Consider the following 18,689-nt stretch of genomic DNA (forward strand, 5'->3'; position numbering starts at 1 on the left):
TTACCCCTCGGCCACCCTGAAGACCCTGCCACCTGTCAGGCACAGTCTGGCCAGGAGTCTGGGGTTCTCTGCCTCTGTTGCACCCAGCCCTTCAGCCAGGGGGTGGGGTGGAAGTGGGGGGAGCCTCAGGGCCACCCGGCACTTGACGGGAAGTCAAGTGGGGGGCAGTGTGAGGAGCTGTCTCCAGAGAAGATTCAGCAGGAGAGGGAAGCAGAGGGGGCCTGGCCCTGAACTTGATGGTGTCCCACTGAAGATCTGGAAAACACCTGCGAGACTCCAGAGGGTCCTGCACGGGCACAGACCACGGTAGGCATCCCTGACCGGGCAGGGCTGGGGGGTAGCTGCCAGCCTCCAAATTCATCCTCAGCACCAGCAAATCCTCCAGTGTCTGGGGGGTACCTGGTGGCCCACACGGTTCTCCAAGCCTCGGTCTTCTCAGCTGTGTAACGGGCATGGTAAGGCATTTCCTGCCCATCTCACCAAGAACATTGAGGTAAAGTGGACAGACCAGATGTGAAAGTGTCATGGGTCACTAAGGGGTTAAAGGTCATGGAAGAGCAGAGGAGAGAGCACCAGATGGAGAGGCCAGAATCCTGGCATTGCATGAGCCCAGAAGGGGTCACCTCTTGTGGGGAAGGGGTCTTGATTCCTGGATTCCCAGGAGACCCTCAAATTCCCTTTACCCCAGAGCAGTAGAGGGCCCTGAGCCTGGGGCAGCCTAGCTGTCCCTCCAGAAGGGGCTGTGGTGGGTCATGGGGCATGGGGTGGCCCCTGCCCGCCTCTGCGTTGGGGAGAAAGGCAGGGGTCTTTACCAAAGTGAAGTCCCTCGTGGGAGGCTCTGGGGTGTGTGGTCAGTCAAGGTCATGGCCCCCTACACTTTTGACCTTGGGCCATCAAAGGACTCGACCGCTCTGCTTTGTCCACTCTGTAAGATGGGTCTAACTGTGAAAGTACCAGTTCCCAAAGCCATGGTGAAGAAAAAGGAAAAACATAACTGAAGTCTATGCAGAGCTTGGCACCGCAGGAGAGGGCACCTTGGCACAAATAACCGGAGAAGGGCCTGGACCCCAGTCTTGCCATCAGCAGTTCCTGACCGCGGAGAAGCTTCCGGGACGCCGGGGACATTGTACCCAGGGCCTGTCCTAGGTGGGAACTAGGTCGTCCTGGGACGTGAGGTGGGCGGGGAGGGGCGGTGGTCTCCCCACCTCCTTCCAGCTCTCCCGCTGGATCGCGGCCCGCCGCCCCACCCCCGCTCCCTGAGGGTGGCCCTTGGCGCCCCCTTGCGGCCGGTGCTCCCCTTCACTATTCCCTCCCGGCGCAGGAGGGGCAGGACTAGGCCGAGGCCCTCCAGCACCCTCCGCGGCTCTCCTTCCGCGGCCTGGGCCGGCGGCCTCTGCTCTCCCTCCGTTGGGAGCCTCGGGCATCCCCGCCCACTTCCTCAGTCCCCAAATCCCGCCCGGCCCGGCCCCGGGGGAGGCACCGCGCAGCCACTGGCCCGGGCTCGCTGGTGTCGCGGCTGCGGCGCTGGGCGGTGGGGGGCGCTGCAGCCCGCGCCTTGGGGCCTAAGCAGCGGGGCGCCGGGCGGCCGGGCTGAGCCCTCAACCCTGCCGGTCCCTCGTCTATCTTCCACAAGAACCCAAAGTCCCCGCCTTCAAAAGCCTTTTCTAGATCCTTGGAGACCGATGGCCTTCTCTAGACCTGTTTTGCAGCTGGGGAAGCCGAGACTCCAAGAAGCTTCCTTCTGGAATTCTCACAACTAACGGGAACCAAAAATCAGGGTTCTTGACTCCCTGCCTGGGAGTCCAAGGGAGGCAAGCAGCCCGCGGGTCGTTGGGGAATGTGCCGCTGATGTGCTTGTGTCCTGTGGCCTTGGAAAAGTGACTTCCCTTCTCTGGGTCACACCTGTGAAATTTTAACAGTGAGGTTAATATCAGCCGGGCACACCTTCCAGAGGGTGTTGCTACCCTCATGGGTTGATGACATGGAGTCCCATGCTGTAGACATGTGAGCGAGGAGGCCCCCTGTGTGTGGGCCACAGTTCATAAGTGTCGGACCTACACCCCAATCTGTGGTCTGGCTGATTGCTGAGCCCACCTAGTTCCCCTCCACCTGCTAATCTCATCTTCCCAACACGTGCCCTTTACAAGTGGGGACACTGAGGCCAGGAGAGGCCATGATGGTCTCTGTAAGTTCCCTCCTCCTCCCCAGTCCTCTTGGGAGGTAAGTGGGCTCTCAGGAGGGAGTCTAAGGATGGGGAACTGTGGGCCACCATCCTCCTGCTGTGAAGGTCCCCTGCTGGCCACCCATTGGCCAGAGTGGATGTGGGAGCTCCTGGCTGCTGAGGGGCTGGCAGGGATACTGGCCCTGCAGATAGCCCACTGTGATGCAGGGGCTGGCCCAGTCCCACCCAGAAAGGGAGGAAGCGGAAACGGGGTCCAGGGGTGGGGCGGGGGTGGAAAGGGCCCCGCTGGGCAGGAGATCAGAGCAGGATTGTGTCATGGAGTCCTGTGGCTGATAAGCGGCTGAGTGGCCAACCCAAGCGGGAGGGGCTCCCTGGGGAAGACTCATCCTGGGGACCCCCATGTCCCCTGTTGCCAGTGAGCACTGCCCATCCTGGTATCTGTTATAGGGAAGCCCTGAGGGTGTGGGGGGTGTGGGGGGCGTGGGGTAGAGAACTGGCTCCATCACACCCTGTGTGACATCAGGCAAACATTCAGCCCTCTGAGCCTCAGTTTCCATGTCTGCGAAACAGGATTAAAATGCCTCCCTTGGAGGTGGGGGCTAGGACTGGAGATAATAGGCTCAGGGAAGTGCTTTGTAATGGTTTGCTTTCAAGGACGTGGGTAGGGGAGAGGCCCATGATGGCCTTTGGGGTTTGCAGTGTGCCAGCCATGTGCCCCAGAAAAGGCGGGAAGCAGGGCTGGAGTGGCCCAAAGGTGCAGGGTTTGTGGGAGACCGGCAGCGTATCCAGGTTGCCCGAGGGAGGTGGGAGGAGGCCTAGCCTTCTTGTCCCTGTTCCACATGAGCTGCTCCCCTACCTGGTCTTGTCCCCCTCAGACTTCAGGGAGCTCCTCCTTTCTTCTCTTTCCAGGGAAGAGAACAGTCCAACCCTAACTAGGCCTCATTCCCTCCCCCCTCCCCCCACACTGGGAGGGGGCCACTCTATACTCTCCCCATCTTATCACCTCCCACCCACCGTCCTCACAACATTTCCTCAGTCCCTGTAGGCACTGAGGGACAGTTTGGAGAGAGGGCCTGATTGCCTCCCTGACATCATCTCTGGGGTCGGGTTGGGGTGGCTCCAGTGAGCCTGACTCTGGAGGGAGGCTGGGCCCCACCTCTGGCCGGCCAGTTTCAGGCTGAGTGGGTCCGTGGGGCTGCTTCCTGTTCTGTTTATTGCCTCTGAGTTCAGGAAATCATTGAGTGAAACATCCTCCCCCACCCCCACCCCCCACCCCGCGATTATTTAATAGGAGCCGAGCTGTGGTCTCTCTCTTTTGGAAAATCCAGTGGGAGAAGGAAGCTGTCAGTTCAGCTCTGACATCAGCTTTGTCCCTGCGCCAAGAATCAGGGTGGCCAGGGCGGGGGGCGGGGGGGGGCCTGGGGCGGGGTGGGGAGGAAACCAGCTGCTGGTGGCCCCCGTGACGTGAGGCTGCCACACGGTTCCCAGGGGTGGGAGCTGGAGGGTGAGGGGCAGGGATGTTGGAGACACACTTGGGACACACACGCACGCACGCACGCATGCAGGCAGGGTCATGTCTCTCCACTTGTGCCCACCGACCCCTTGCCATGTGGACTCACACGGGCGCAAGGTCAGACACATGCTTGTACAGGATTCATGCACATGGTCACTCACACATCCACACAATCACAAAGAGAGCTCACAGAGTCAGCTAGAGATGTGCATGCGTCAGCTCTCTCCCACAAGCAAACAGACCAGCACAGACACACATGTGCACACTCATAGGATCAGACGCAGCCCGACACAGACGTGCAAATACCCAGAGACCTTCATGTATCAATGCTCATTCAGACCCAGACAGACAAACAGACAGACCCATGGCGTGGCCGGCAGGCGCTCCCAGACACGGACTCGGTCTATGGGTTGCAGGCTACCCTGGAAGACGGGCTGTGGCCACTTCTTCCTCCCGCTGCCCCGCCCTCGCCCTCGGTGAGGATGAAGGGTTCCCAGTGGAGGAGTGAGGAAAGGCTCCTGATGATCCCCGCCCCACCCAGGTGGGGCAGGGAGGGTGGGGAGCTGAGGGTCTGAGGCTGCGGGAGGGAGTGGAGAATGGGAGGCTGGGACCCGGGAGGGCCTTTGTCCCACGCAGGGTGATGACAAGCCTCCACCCCACACCAGGAGCGCCCGCCCTGCCCCGCCTGCAGCACCTCCTGCCCATTCCTGAGCTGGAAAGGATGGCGGGTGACACAGGAGTCATGAGTCCCATGCTGTCAACTGCTGAATGACCTTGGGCAAGTCACTCCTCAGCCCCTCAGGGCCTGGCTTTCATCATTGATACCAGTGGCTTGCAAACGTTTTTGACCATGACCCACAGTTAGAAACACATTGCACCTTGCAACCAGAGGATGATGCACGCGCTGACACATATAGACAACGGAAAAAAAAGTTTGTGAAGCAGCACTCCGGGCGATGCCCAGTGATTTTGCTATTCCATTTCCTTTTTGAAAGTGCTGGCAGCAACGCTCTAAATTGAATCCATGAGCTGCTAAGAGGCTGGCCTCCGAAACCTGTAAGTGTGAAAGTATCGCTCTGCACATCCGCCTGCTATAGTCTCGGGCTAGTTGGAGGCCAGAGAGCTTACTGACACTGCTGCTGGATGAAGGGGGAGAGAGGAGAGCCACCTAGTCTAAAGATGGAGATGCTGAGGCCAGAGCCCGCAGTGGAAGCGGGTCACGCGACAACTTGGGCCGTGGAGGCAGGCTCCTGCCCCTGCCGAGGATGTAATCAGGGCTCTGTGGGCTGCTGCTTCCTTTGCAATTTCTATCAGAATTGAAGAAAAAAATGCAGTCACTCTGATTCACCTCCAGGGGGGTGATTCCTGACGCAGAACCGGGCGGGAAATGTTCGGGTGATGATGGGGGCAGTTGGCAGCAGGCCAGGATGGCTTCTGGCCCATGCTTGGCCCTGAGGGGTGTAGCTGGTCCCTGCCAGAGATTTGATGGGGTGAGGGTGAGAAAGAGCAGACTCTATGCCCAGAGCCTGGGCCTCAAGAGCCTCCAATACAGATGGGCTCTCCAGGATCCTGCGGTGGGAAGTATTACTTAGTCCCCTGAGAAGGTTCTGAAAGGCTGCCTGTTTCCCCAGGACCCATGCTATGCTCTGTGAACTGAGAGGACCACGAGCGCTCCCAGGCCTAACTCTCAGACCCAGGCCCCTAGCTCAAGCTGGGGTTTGAGCCCCTTCCTGTGACCACTCGGAGTCTGGTTAGAATGACTGTCATGTGTTAGGCACTTTGCGTTTCCCACGGAACATCCTCATGACAACACCACAGCGTTCCCCACTTCCAGAGGGGAAATCAAGGCTCAGAGAGAGGAAGCCAGTTGCCCCAGGCCACATGGTTGGTAAGTGGTGTGGGCAGGATTTGAACCCAGGTTCTCCTGGCTCTAAGCCACACAAGCTCTACCACCAGCCTAGCCCTGGCTGGCCCACAGCTGGCTTTCGACACGGCGCCATGGGCCACAGGGAAGTCCACGATGGTTTCGTGGTGCCACGGGGTGCAGGCTGGGCCACGGGTGTAGCTGCACCTTCATTGCTCAAGTGTTGAATAATGAGGTGCTTTTGCCTTTCGGACAGGACAGCCAACTGCCAGGGTTGTGCCAGGAATTCCTGAGCTGCTTCTGTCAACTCTGGCTGTCTGCCGCACCCCCCCACCCCCAGCCCTCGTCCTGGGCCACAGCCTCTGACCCCTGACTTCCTCCCACCTGACTCCCCTGTGCTCATTTCCCAGGTGGGCACATCAAGGCAAGGGGCTGGGCATGAGCTGGTGGCTAAGAGCAGCTGCTGCTTGGGTTTTCAGAGAACTGAGATCTCAGCTGGGCACAGGGGAGGGGATGGTGAAGGAAGGAGGGGGCCGGTCTGGGCAGTGGGGGTTGCCCAGAGCACTCTGTTTCTGGGTCACTGGTCTTGGGGAATTCCCCGATGCCCAGAGAGCTGCTTACCTGGTGAGTAACTGCTACTGGCTGCCCACACAGGATGCCTGACTGCGAGGGTACCTCCCCGCCACCCCCCTGCCGATGGCCACTGCCACACTGCCCTCTCCCCTGAGTGCCCCTGAGGCCCAGGAAAGAGACAGACAGGCAGGGGGCTGGCTCCCGCCCCCACATCCCCCCACCCAGGGCTCCGCAGGGGGCGGCTGGTGATTCAAGCCCCTCTGAGCTGAGCTATGTCTCCTTCCTTCTCAGATGGGGCCTGGGGGTGAATCAGTTCCTGGGGGCGGTGAGCCCGGGTCAGCTGCTGTCCTCAGCTCAGGCTTGGGGGTGCTGGTCAGGGGCCAGGATGGGACATGAGGAGACTGAGTACTGCCACGCCATCCCCCCGTATGACCTGCCTTATCTTTCTGGGGTGCCCCTGAAGCTGGAACCCATCAGGATGTCCTGCCTCCGTTAGCCATCAGGGGAGGATGCACGGGTTCCTCTCAGCTTTCCCTCCTCAGCCCTGGAGTGGGCCCAATTTTCTCATTTGTAAAATGGGGACAGAAACCCCTACTTCACGGGTGTGGTGAGGATCTTCACCTGGTAAGAATACATGCTGACAGGTATAGAGGGCTTGTGGGGTGCTCAGAACCACTCTGAGCCCCAACACCTCACAGCAAACCACAGCATAAGTGCCATCATTCCCATTTTATAGATGGAGAAACTGAGGCCAGGAGGTGCTCACTTCCCCAAAGTCACCCAGCTCATAACTGGCAAAACCAAACCTCCAACCTAGCTCTCACTGAGGCCAAAGTCCATGCTTTAAACCACGCAACTCCACACCGTCTCTCCATGAGAAGTTTGGCATGGGCGGCTTTTGGAAATTGTGAAATGCTTTTAAAAAATACTTAGCATCTGCTCTGGTGTAACCCTGAGCCAGGTGCTGTCAGGAGTACAAATGAGTATCAGACCCCATCCAAACCCTCGAAGAGTGAGGAAGAAGACTTGTCTCCACTTGAAAGGAGAGCAGGCAGGACCAGGCAGACTCGAGCTGGTTGGGGCTGTGGCCGGGGAGGCTTCCTGGAAGAAGCGGCCTATGTGTTCCTCCTCACCTTCGCTCCTCCCAGAGCTGGAGGTGCTTCTGGCATCACCGTGGCCTACAAGCCAGAGCTCTGGGTTCCAGCCCCCACCCGATTGCCTCTGCATAGCCCTGGGCAAGTGGCTTTGCTGCTCCAAGCCTCAGTTTACCCATCTGAAAGACAAGATGCCCGTGACCTTCTAGGAGAGGCTTATGAATGGCAGGGGAGAATCAGCAGGAAAGGAGGACCGGGTGGCCACATGCGGCAAAGCGACTTGGACCAAAAGAGCCCCGAGGGCCCCTGGGAAGGCGGACACATGGGCTTATTTCCTGGCGAGGGGAGATGAGCAAGTGGCTGGCACAGCCATCTGGAGACGGCACCCGGGGGCCCTGACCCAGGAGTGCCCTGCCGAGGCAAAGGGCCCCATGTGGACCCTAACTGTCCCCCTCACCCTCCGGCTGGTCAAATCCCCAGCAGGCCCAGTGTGCAGGAGCAGGACAGGCCGGGGATGAAGTCACAGCTGGAAGGGGCTGAGCTGGGGCTGCCACTCCAGGGTGGGGCCTGGGGTCATGGCCCTGGGAGCATGCAGCCAAGAAGGGAGGATGCCTTCCGTGAGGAAGCCTAGGGGAAAACACAAACACACACACACACACACACATGCACACACACACACACACAGCATAGAGAGGGAGGGAAGAAAACAAACTCCGGGAGACCAAAGCTGGCCTGGAGCACGGTCTGGGCGGCTGATTCCTGGGGACCAAGGCCACGTTGCAGGCAGCTCCTGGCCTGGCGGCTCCAAGACCCTGCCCGAGCTTCCCCCCAGAGGCCAGGTGCAGAGGGTGCCTGGACATGGACAGGAAAGGGAGGCCGGGCCTAGGGCGCCGAGGGGCCCACAGCTCTTGGGGAGCACGGACCAAATCAGGTACCGTGAGAGGGGAAACTGAGGCCTGGGGGGCCAGTCTGGGAGGGAGTTAAGTGTCTTCTATACTCTGCCCCTACTTCCTGTTTCCTGTGGGGGTGGGTCTGAGATTCCATGGCGACTGGGGGTAGATTGTAGGGCTGGCATGGGATCTAGGGAGCCAGAAGGCAGTATGAGGACCTGGAGGTCCACTCAGAAGGGACATAGGGGAGGGACAGAGGCAGGACAGTGGTGGGACAGCGTGGCAGCTTCCAGGAGAATCAGGGCACATAGTGAGAGTCTCAGGTAGAGGAACGAAGGGATCCACAGATGGGGCCACAGTGGGGTCTAGGTCAGATGGACTTTCGGTCCACTTCAGAAGCACCAGGCTGAGTCAGGTGACAAGGGTCTAGGAGATGTGGCAGTAAGACTGGAGGCTGATCTGGCATTCATGTTCACGTGCTCTGTGTTCATCAGGCTCTCATGCAGGAGAGTAGAGGAGTTGTAGGGGGGTGGGGGTTGGAGGGAGGTGAGCTGGGATGTTTGGGGCTGTGGGGTCTTCTGAGCCAGGCTGGGGTAGGTGGGCATCCAGAGGATGTAGGCTGACCCCATAGTACGTGTATGGGAGGGGCAAGTGCCAGGTGGGGTCTTCTATGGCCCTCCAAGGAAGAGACAAGGTGTGAGGGGGGCAGGAAGGGAGGAGGAAGGAGAGCCGCTGTGACTCTACCAGCCTCCTCCCTGCTGGGAAGTGCCAGCTGGGATGGGCACTTTTATCACCCCACATCCCAGGTCCTGCTGGGAGAGCTTGGGGGAAGTGAGCCTGCACAGGGCAGAGTGTGTGGGGGGAGCAGGCATGAGGGCTCGTCCTGGCACGATGAGGGAGGAACGCGTGGCTGGGCAGGTCCTGGATGTGGTAAGAGGAGGAGCTGGGAGCCTGCATGGAGGATGGGTAAGGGGTGAGCAGGGGCCAGAGAAAGGCTGTGAGTCTCCCTGGCCTTAGAAAGCCAACTCTCCTGCCTTGTTTTCTGGTTAGGGTCAGGCTGGAGGGCTGGGGTGGGATCCCCAGGGGAATGAGACATCTCCTGAGACAGAGGGTGCCCCTGGAAACTTGGGGGACAGTGTGGTGCCAGTTATGTATCCTCTGGCCAGTGCTCGCTCACATCATTTTTGGGAAGTTTTTTTTGGGGGGGGAGGAGTCCCGCACTCATTTTGCCCTGGTCCCCACCATTCCTTCCTGCCTCTCCTCATGCATTCACAAATCTAACTGGCCAGGATAGACACCAGAATTTGTGACCCTGACTTACAGACTCTAGAAACACCTTTTGAGGGTCACCATTATGCTCTGAGACTGAGCCCCAAGGGGCTTCCAAGGCAGGTTTTGGGAGGCAGGCTATTTCTCTTCTCCCCAGCCAGCTCTCAGCATCCTGAAGAAGAAACCTGGGTCTGATCCACTAAGCCTCCCTAGGTCTCTGCTCCAGGTGTCCCTCAGAATGGAAATGCTGGACCACCTTTCCCTGAAAGGGGAGGTGGGATAGCAAAGAACTTTGGTAAACCACAGACACACAACACCTTCTCAGAAGCTCCTCCTTAGGCGGTTCCCAAAAAATTAAGTGACCGCAAAGCCCTCTCCCTCTCTCCCCATCTTCCCAGCCCCCCTCCCAGACTCACAGGTACCTGTGGTCAGCAGTGTAAGCTTGCTGATGGTGGTCAGGAGGCCAGACCCTGGGGGACTCTGGGCAGCCTGCTCCCTTTGAAGCCCCACTTTGCCTAGTGGCAATGGGTAGGCTGGGGAAGGCTACCTCTGAGGTGCCCACATTCAGTTCTGCTTTATTACTGTCTAAAGTCCAAGCCCGGCCCCAGCCCCTCTTCCTGGAGCCTCCTTCTCAGCCGAGCTCCAGCCTGCCTCCTCCCCACTGCCCCCCAAATCCCTTGATCAGGGGGCCACAGGTGCCAGCCTCCATCTGCTTGCCTAGTGTCAGGCCACCTCCCCAAACCCAGGTGAGTCAGGGCTGTCTGGAGCACCTACAGCCCCTGGGGACCCCGACGACTCTAGCCTGGGGACCCTCCTTGCCCTCCCCAACTTCAAACAGCTCCTAGGGCAAGCCACTCAGGAAAACCACAGGGTGTTTTGTTGAAGAGTTCATTATAATTTTATCAATCAAATTCTTAGAAGAGGGAAAAAAAAAAAGTCTGCTCTCTCCACCCTCCCCCCTCACTGCCCCCCCCCCCACTCTCACTTTCTTCCATTCATAATTTCCTATGATGCACCTCAAACAACTTCCTGGACGGGGATCCCTGCTAAATATAGCTGTTTCTCTCTCTGTCTTACAACACAGGCTCCAGTATATAAATCAGGCAAATTCCCCGTTGAGCATGAACCTCTGAAAACTGCCGGCATCTAAGGTCTCCTCCAAGGCCCTCTGGAGTCCAGCCCATAATGAAGGTCTTGGCGGCAGGTAAATCCACCCGCCCCGCGCCGGCTTCCGCGCCCCACCGCGGGTGCTGCGGCAACTTGGGGCGCTTGGCGATCGCGAGCGGGACACCCACTCGCCGCAGACACACGGACACTTGGGGCGCCGGTGCAGCCGGTCCGGGCCACCGGAGGCGCTGGGTGGCGGCGGGGAGCGAGCGCAGGCACATGGTCCCGGCACCGCGCGCCCAGCCCGCCCGGGGGCCTGCAGGTTGGCGGGCAAGGGAGGGGGCCGCGCAGCCTTCCTCCTGCTGCTGCTCCTCCTCCTCCTCCTCCTCCTCCTCCTCCTCGCTCCGGCCGCTCTCCCGTCTGCTCTTCCCGCTCTGCTTTCTCCCGATTCACCCTCCCTCTCTCTCTCTCTTTCTTTCTTTCTTTTCTTTCTGTCTTTCCTCTTTCTCTTTTCCAACCGTGTCCCGGGCTGCGCCCAGGGAGGGGCACCGGCCTCCGAGCAGCTTGCAAACTCCGGCCGGGACGGAAGCAGGTGCCGCCTCCATCTGCTAGTGCCTGGAAAGCTGTGGTCTTTGCTAGGTGAGCCGGGGGTGTGGGGGGGCCCCCCAACCATGCCGGGGTCTCAGCACTGCCTGGGGATGCTGGGAGGAGCAGGGGACCCAGGAGAAGCGAACTCGAAGCTGCCACCGTCCCAGTAGGGGAGATCCCAGGGCTCCAGCGCCCCCCTTCGCCCCAGCCTCACCGGTTCTCCAGCCTCACTGGTGTGTCGCCCCCAGCTCCTGCTGCTGGGCCACTGGGAAAGGCCCCTCAGAGGGGACCCGAGAACAAAGTTGGGAAGCGGGCGCCCTGGGGGGAGGGGCGACCCAGGACAGGCCCAGACGGCTCCCAGCTCTCCTGTCACCTTTCACTTTCCTTCCTCCCCCGCCCACCTGGCTGCCTGCGACCTTTTCCCTTTTCTCTTTTCTGGTTGCACCATTTCCTCTCCCTCCCCAAGCTCTGAGGACCTGTGGGACCCCAGGATTCTCCTTGTCCTAAGCCAGTGATGGGGCAAATAGTAGAGGAGAGGTGGGTGGCATGGAGGCAAGACCTGTGCAGAGCTGGGGGGACAGGAGGTTCTGAATGATGGTTTGGGGTTGGAGAAGGGGCAGAACTGGACAACTGGGGTGGAGTTGAATGTCCTAGATAGGAGAATGGCCCCATCTGGAGAAGAGGCGCTGCAGAAGAGATGGGGAAGGGTGGCGGAATTAGGAGACAAATGACCCAGGGAGCCAGCATCAAGTGACAGGTTTAAGAGGGAGAACAGAGTGTCAGTTGAAGACCCCCCCCCTCCTACCCCCCACTGCCACGCCGGGTTCCCATTAGAGCCTGATCTGGGAGCTCTGGCCTGCGATGGACCAGTGAGCATGAAGCAATGCACTGGAATCTGGACCATCCTGCAAGGTGGGAAGATAGGGGCCACTGGGGCCACTTGAGACCCGCTGGGCCTGGGGCATAGTGCCCTCCAACCAGAGGGGCAGGAGGCCTCAGGGGCTTTTGCCATCCTGAGGGAAAGGGCTGGATGGTTTGTGTCACCCTGGATCCAGCTCCCAGCTGGTGGGCACAGCTCATGTTCTATCCCCTTACTCCTCTTAGGAGAAGGGAAAAATAAGAGAAAGTCTAGAGAAGCAGAGATAGAGATCTGGAGAGAGGGAGGCAGAGAGAAACAGATGCAGTGACATCATGAAAGCTCGAAGCAGCCAGGGGAAGACAGAGCTGGAGGTGGAGCTGGGGCACTGGTGTCCCTGGGGAGGTGAAGCGCATCTTCTACCATGAGCCCTCTCGCTCACCTCCACCCGCCCTGCTCATGGCTCCTTCCTGCCTGTTCCCAGGAGTTGTGCCCCTGCTGCTGGTTCTGCACTGGAAACACGGGGCAGGGAGCCCCCTTCCTATCACCCCTGTCAACGCCACCTGCGCCACACGCCACCCATGTCACAGCAACCTCATGAACCAGATCAGGAACCAACTGGCGCAGCTCAATGGCAGCGCCAATGCCCTCTTTATTCTCTATGTAAGTCCCCTTTCCAGGTCCTGAGGAAGGCGGGGGGGTTGCTCCACTGACCTGGGCTGTTGGGGCTGGCCAGGGAAGAGAGCTTTTGGAACTGGAAGGAGAGTGTGGGGAAGGGGCTTGGTTCAACCACACCCAGACCCCCCCCAAGCTTCCGAGCCACTGGCGCCCCCACCCCCAGGCTCAGAGACTGGAAGCCACTTTTCCAGGGTGCCCAGTTAGGTCGGGGCAGAGCTGGGGGGGGGGGGTGGGGAGAGGGAGAGGCCTGGCACTGCTGGTCTAGGGATTTCTCTATCACATGGAGCAGGAGGCCAGTGAGAGACAGAGAGGAAGTAGGGTGGCTGGGGAGATGCTGCTGAGAGAGAAAGTAGGCTGTGGGTGTCTGGGGTGCAAAGCCAACCAGGAAGAAGGTGCGTACAGTGGGTGAAAGGGCAAGTGTGTGTGGCGTACCCGCAGGAGGTGAGATGTGGTATTTTCCTTTCAGTCCCCATATGATCCTAATGAAGGTGATGAAAATCCCTTGCATGACGTGGGCCTTGATTCTCTGCGAAGTGTGTTTGCACCGTGATTACTTCTGGCTCTCACGACCATCCTGAGATGCCTAGAGGGCACGTAATGGGTCTCTATGCTAGGGGTGGGAAACTGAGACCCAAGATCTTGCCCAGAGACTGGGTGGCAGGTTTGGAACATCTGTCCCCGATCCCCACGTCACTTCCCCTCTCCCTCTCTGCTCCTCAGTACACAGCCCAGGGGGAGCCGTTCCCCAACAACCTGGACAAGCTGTGTGGTCCCAACGTGACAGACTTCCCACCATTCCACGCCAACAGCACAGAGAAGACCCGGCTGGTGGAGCTGTACCGCATCATCGCCTACCTTGGTGCCTCCCTGGGCAACATCACCCGGGACCAGAAGGTCCTCAATCCCAATGCCCTCAGCCTCCACAGCAAGCTGAATGCCACTGCGGACATCATGCGGGGCCTCCTCAGCAACGTGCTCTGCCGCCTGTGTAGCAAGTACCACGTGGCCCACGTGGACGTGGCGTATGGGCCCGACACCTCGGGCAAGGATGTCTTCCAGAAGAAGAAGTTGGGCTGTCAGCTCCTGGGGAAGTATAAGCAGGTCATCGCTGTGGTGGCCCAGGCCTTCTAAACAGGAGGTCTTGAAGCGTGCAGTAGGCGACCTGAGATCTTGGGCTCAGGCAGCTCTCAGACTGTGGCCAGGGCCCAGAGCATTGCCGGACCCACATAGGGGCTGCTGGCAGACCCCAAGGGGTTCCTGGCCAGTCCACTCCCTCTAGGGTGGGCTGTGACAAAGCCAAGCAGAATCAAAACTCCCATAGGCAGGGCCTGTCTACAGCACCAATTAGAAGAAGGACCCCCCTTCCTCTGGGAGACTATGGCCAGGCACCAGGATGTTGGGCTGCTGTGGGGATTGGGGGCTGGACCTCTGTCCCCAGTTAGCCCCTTGGCCAGGGGCTTTGTAAGAAAACTGTACAAGTTATCCATGGCGACCCTGACCATGGGGCAAGACAACTGGGGTCAGAGGAATTGCCCAGCCCCACAGAATGACCACCATCCAGCCTCTGCCCCTTATGCAGGCTTTAGAAAGTTTGGGCTCAGGCCGGCCAGAGGCGCTGGGATCCAGAGGACTTCTTGGTCCCTACAAGTATAGTGAGTGGAAGTTAGGAGAGTTATGGTTTGAGATGTTCCTTCTCTTGAGCATGATTGGGAAGAGCTCAGGTCTAGGGATGGGACTGTGAGGCAGAAAGTCCCAGGATGAGCTCACTGGCACTTAGGCTCCTAGGGAGGCAGAGAGCCTCCCACCTTCAGGCCTGGGAAGGGAGGTCCTGAAAGCCTTGTCAGGCTCTCCTTCTTCCCTGAAGTCTTTCCTGAAGCCTGGGATGGCAGGGGTCCGGTGGCTGGACCCGGAGGTAGGGTTTGGGGAGGTGGGCAGGTGAAAAGGTTCTAAGGGGACCCAGAGTCTTCTTCTGGGCCAGGGTCTATAAGGGATGGGAAGGACTGGGGAATTCAGAGTGGCAGCTCACACGGGAGGCCCCGTGAGGTCACACAAAGGTACTTGATGGGGACTAGAGGCCATCTCTGGTTCCTAGAGCAAGGGGACAGCAGGACCTGAGGTCAGGGTCTCAGAGAAGCCTGAGAGCCAAGAGTGCTGTGTGTCTGACCCAGCATGATTGTCTATTTATTATGATGCCCTATTTATATTAACTTATTGGTGCTTTACATGGCAAAATTAGCTCTCTCTTCCCTGCTTCCTACTCAACAGAAATAATACAATGGCTCATAAAGGAGCCAGGGCCAAGCCTTAGCAGGGACTGGTCCAGAAGTCAAAGATGTTACAAGTGGAATAAGCCTTACGGGTGAAGCTCAGACAAGGGTCAGGACCCGAGAGAACTGGTCGCTGTGGGTGGGGGAGCAGGGGACCCAGCTCCGTACCCCATCCCAACTGTGACTCGGTTTGGGGGTTTCAGGATCCTGGCTTGGAGGCAGGCTGGGCCAGTTTGTGGAGTGGCCGGGGGCCTTCTCCCAGGGCCACCATGTTGCTTGGTTCCAGGGGGGCTCACTCAACACTGTTTTCTGGTAGCCCTTGGAATTGTGCAGTGAGGGGCAACATTCATGGTTAAAATGGTGCCCTGGAGCATTGGATGAGGCAGTCCTGGTGGCCCGCCCTGCTGCTGTTTCCTCGTTCCCATACTGTCTCTAGACCAGCAGTTGAGGGGCTTTGGAACAGTCCTGACCCAGCATCCAGCATGCTTGCACACAGTGGGGAAGCTCCTTCTCCGGTGGCCCAAACACCCACAAAGGGCCAGAGGGCCTGGCTGGACCCTCTGGGAAGCCGGGGCAGTGCAGGGAGGAGCTCCCTGCTCTGGAGAAGAGCATAGGGAGGCCCTGGGCCTGCGACCAGGAAGCTGTGGTCCCTCCTGCCCCACCTCTCCCCACACCCCCACCCATGTCTGGGCTCCCAGGCAGGGAACCCGATCCTTTCCTTTGTGCTGGGGCCAGGCTAGTAGAGAAACGCCCTCCAGTCTGGGAGCAAGGGAGGGGGTGCGGAGCTGGGGCAGCTGCTAAGAGCAGCATTCTGGCTTCTTCTCAAACCCTGAGCGGTGGCGGTCCTAGTGGTTCAGCCAATGTGATTATGGTACTTTGCACTCACTTTGCACCTCTCTGTCTTCCCTGAGCACTTTACCCACACACACACCGGGTGGCAGGTGGGCAGGCAGCAGGGTAGGAGGGGGAGGCAAGGCTATTTTGTGGTGGGTGGCAGAGGAGACCATGACAGCCACATGTTTTCTGAATCTGGGTCATACTCACCCTTGCAGTGTCGTAGCCTGCTGTCGTCCCTGCGCTCTGCTCTTTCGGTGAACGTGGCTCAGAAGGCTGGGGGCCAGCTGGGTCTCTAATCATCCCATCACCTCCCTTACACGGACTCCCCATGCTGAGCCCACCTGCGCAGCCTCTGAGGCTCAGAGGCCAAAGGAATCTCTTCCCTGGGACCCAAACCTCCCCTCTGCCTCACTCCCACTGCCTTTGCCCCCACCCCCACCCCACCGTCCCTATGTCCTGCTCTGCTCCTCAGCCCCCATCCTTAGCGCTCTTTCTAGAACCATTCCAGCGGACCACTCTGCACAGCATCCCAGAGTTATGGAGCCTTTGTGTGGAAAAAGCTTTGCAGGGCAGGAAGCTTTCCTTTTCCTCCTTTTTCATCTGCTGGTGGTTGACCAACACCTGCATCCTGCGTCAAGAGGAGGAGGAGGGAGAGGTTGTCGGCAGAGGAGGGGGTAGGACAGTAGTTTTGCAATTTCTGGAGAAGGGAGTACTGGGAACTTTTATTTATTTAAAAACATTTTAAACAAAAGAAGCACCGCTAGTTTATTTGTCTCTCCTCCCCCTCTCCTTGGGCCCTCCTGGGGGACGCCCCCTGCCCCCCACCCCTTGCTCCAGAAGAGGCCCAGTCCCACCTTGCTGGCTCTCCAGAACAGATAGAGCATGTGGGGTCAGAGACCAGAATCAAGGGGGAATTTCCCTTCAGATGGTACAGATGCGCTCACTTTGAGATCACCCCCTCCGGCGCGCCTCCACCCCAGTACCTGGGTGTCTCTTCCAGCCGCACTGCTAGCTCTGTTTGTCCCTCTGTGTTTCCCTCCTTCCTTTCTACTGGCTAAGACTTGGCCTTGAGGGACAAATTCCTCTTTGATGAATGTACCCTGTGGGAATGTTTCATACTGACAGATTATTTTTATTTATTCAATGTCATATTTAAAATATTTATTTTTTATACTGAAGGAATACTTTTTTTTAAGAAAAAAGAGAAATTAATAAAGAATCTGCTCTTGGCAAGCTCTGCAGACTGTATTGATGTGGGGAGACAGGGTTGGAGGGGCCGGGACTGTCTCTATCCTGGACACCCAACCGAGTGGAGTTCTGCTCTACCAGGAACTGGAAGGGAGGCTGGGAAGAGGGGGCGAGGGGGCCAGCCTGGGTGGGTGGGGTGGGCAGAACAGGCACAGAGGGAAGAAGATGGATGGGATTCGAGATTGTGGGGTGCCGCCCAGAAAGGCCCCTGCCCCTCATCTCTCATGGTAGCCCCATGACTTTCTAAGAGTCATCATCTCCATTTAACAGAGGGGGAAACTGAGTCTCAGAGACATGAAGGCATTTGCCCAGGGTCCCAGTGGCAGAGTCACTGGTTTTAGGGCCACCTCTCAGCTCCAAATCTCATGTTCTTTCTGCTGCATGGAACTCCAGGGACCTTGAAGATACCAGTTGCCAATTTTCTGCCCTCAGTGGCCCAGTGACTGTCCAAGGGGAGCTAAAGGGCATAAACATGAGTGACCCTGGAGCAGGAAATCTAAGGGTCACATCCAGAATTGTGCCAGATACTGGGGCCAAGACCAGGGCTTTTCTGCTTTTCTGTTGTGCTCTTCTGAGCCTAGGCAGCCCTCCCACAGTGGACACAGCTGTCTTGTCCCCATTTTTGGCCTCTGGGGCCCCCCTCTTCCACTGCAACCTTCTTCCCAGCCTCCTGGGACCCCTTCCTTGGGGAATAAGGGAGGTTGGAACCAGGTAGCCAGGAGTCCTGGGGTTTGGGTTTGAGGCTTCTCCAGCTGAGATTCATTTGAGAATCTGGACAGTTTTTCTTCTGAGAGTCACCTACTTGCTCATTCATGAATGTTTAGAAGCGTCAGGTCCTGTGTTGGGTTCCAAAGGTGAAGAGGATACAACCCAGGCCTCCTGGAAGCTCACAGGCTAATGGGGACAATGAGTGAGGTCATCCGGGAGGATGTGAGCTATGGAAGAGGCACACAGAAGGTGCCAGAGACCAAGATAGAGAGAGCACTCACTGCACCGGGTGTCAGCAGGGGGATCGGTGGCTGGTCCTCCCTTGCTCTCTGTGCAGGGACTTGACCCACGACACTGGGCAACGTTGACCTCACCCAGGAGCTGATCAAAATCTTGCCCCCCAAGCCCACCCCAGACCTGCTGAATAGGAATCTGCCTTTTAACAAGATCACAGGGGATTTGTGTGCCCGTCCAAGTCTGAGAAAAGCCACCCTGCCCTCCTTCCATTTTTAACTCCTCCTGAGCCTATGAAGATGTCAAGTGTCCATCGCTGAGGACAGCACAGGCTGCTGCTTGGGAGGGAGAGGCCGCCTGGTCCCTGGAGCTTGACCCACAGCTGTTTGGGTTTCTTCCTCCCTGGGACACTGGTGAAGGCCCCTCCCAGTGGGCTGGATCCCAGCACCAGGCCACACCCCGCCAGCATCACCCTGCTTCCCCTTCGCTCCTGGGAGACAAGGTTGAAACTTCACAAAAGAAATCTTTACTAGGAAATGAGAGGAAAACAAACAGCAAAGCACAGCAATGCCTGACCCTATCTGCCACCCCGTGGGGCTGGCTGGGCCACTGGGCCTCGGGTACTTCCCTCACCTGCACCTGCTGAGTTCTCTGTTGCCGAGGAGGGGGCAGGTACTCTGTTCCTTGCTCTGTCCCCCGCCAGAGAGAACAAACACTGTTGATTGGCTATTGGATTTCCGTCCTGTCCCAATAATAGGCGAAAGCAATCAGTTGGTGGGAG

At 58.5% G+C, this 18,689-nt stretch overlaps 1 protein-coding gene across 4 annotated transcripts; it reads left to right on the forward strand.

Moving 5' to 3' along the window:
* Positions 1–94: 94 nt before the first annotated feature.
* LIF (LIF interleukin 6 family cytokine) lies at positions 95–16,936 on the forward strand. Of its 4 annotated transcripts, none has more exons than XM_041728383.1 (4): positions 95–306; positions 10,470–10,589; positions 12,421–12,599; positions 13,335–16,936. In XM_041728383.1, the coding sequence occupies exons 2-4, from the start codon at positions 10,571–10,573 to the stop codon at positions 13,743–13,745; spliced, it is 609 nt and encodes a 202-aa protein (XP_041584317.1). In that variant the 5' UTR covers positions 95–306; positions 10,470–10,570; the 3' UTR covers positions 13,746–16,936. The 4 variants fall into 4 exon arrangements, with proteins under 4 accessions (XP_041584317.1, XP_041584316.1, XP_041584318.1 ...); XM_041728382.1 differs by lacking the exon at positions 95–306 and adding an exon at positions 7,940–8,157; XM_041728384.1 differs by lacking the exon at positions 95–306 and adding an exon at positions 10,002–10,131.
* The last annotated feature ends 1,753 nt before the right edge of the window (positions 16,937–18,689 follow it).

Source organism: Vulpes lagopus, chromosome 14 (assembly GCF_018345385.1).
Source record: "Vulpes lagopus strain Blue_001 chromosome 14, ASM1834538v1, whole genome shotgun sequence".
Classification (NCBI taxonomy): domain Eukaryota; kingdom Metazoa; phylum Chordata; class Mammalia; order Carnivora; family Canidae; genus Vulpes; species Vulpes lagopus.

Bases quoted from the DNA above. Each gene is read 5' to 3' on its own strand.
- LIF (XM_041728381.1), top strand. From the start codon at position 12,396: ATGGCTCCTTCCTGCCTGTTCCCAGGAGTTGTGCCCCTGCTGCTGGTT. The intron at 12,600-13,334 runs GTAAGTCCCCTT...TCTGCTCCTCAG, and splicing joins ATGCCCTCTTTATTCTCTAT to TACACAGCCCAGGGGGAGCC.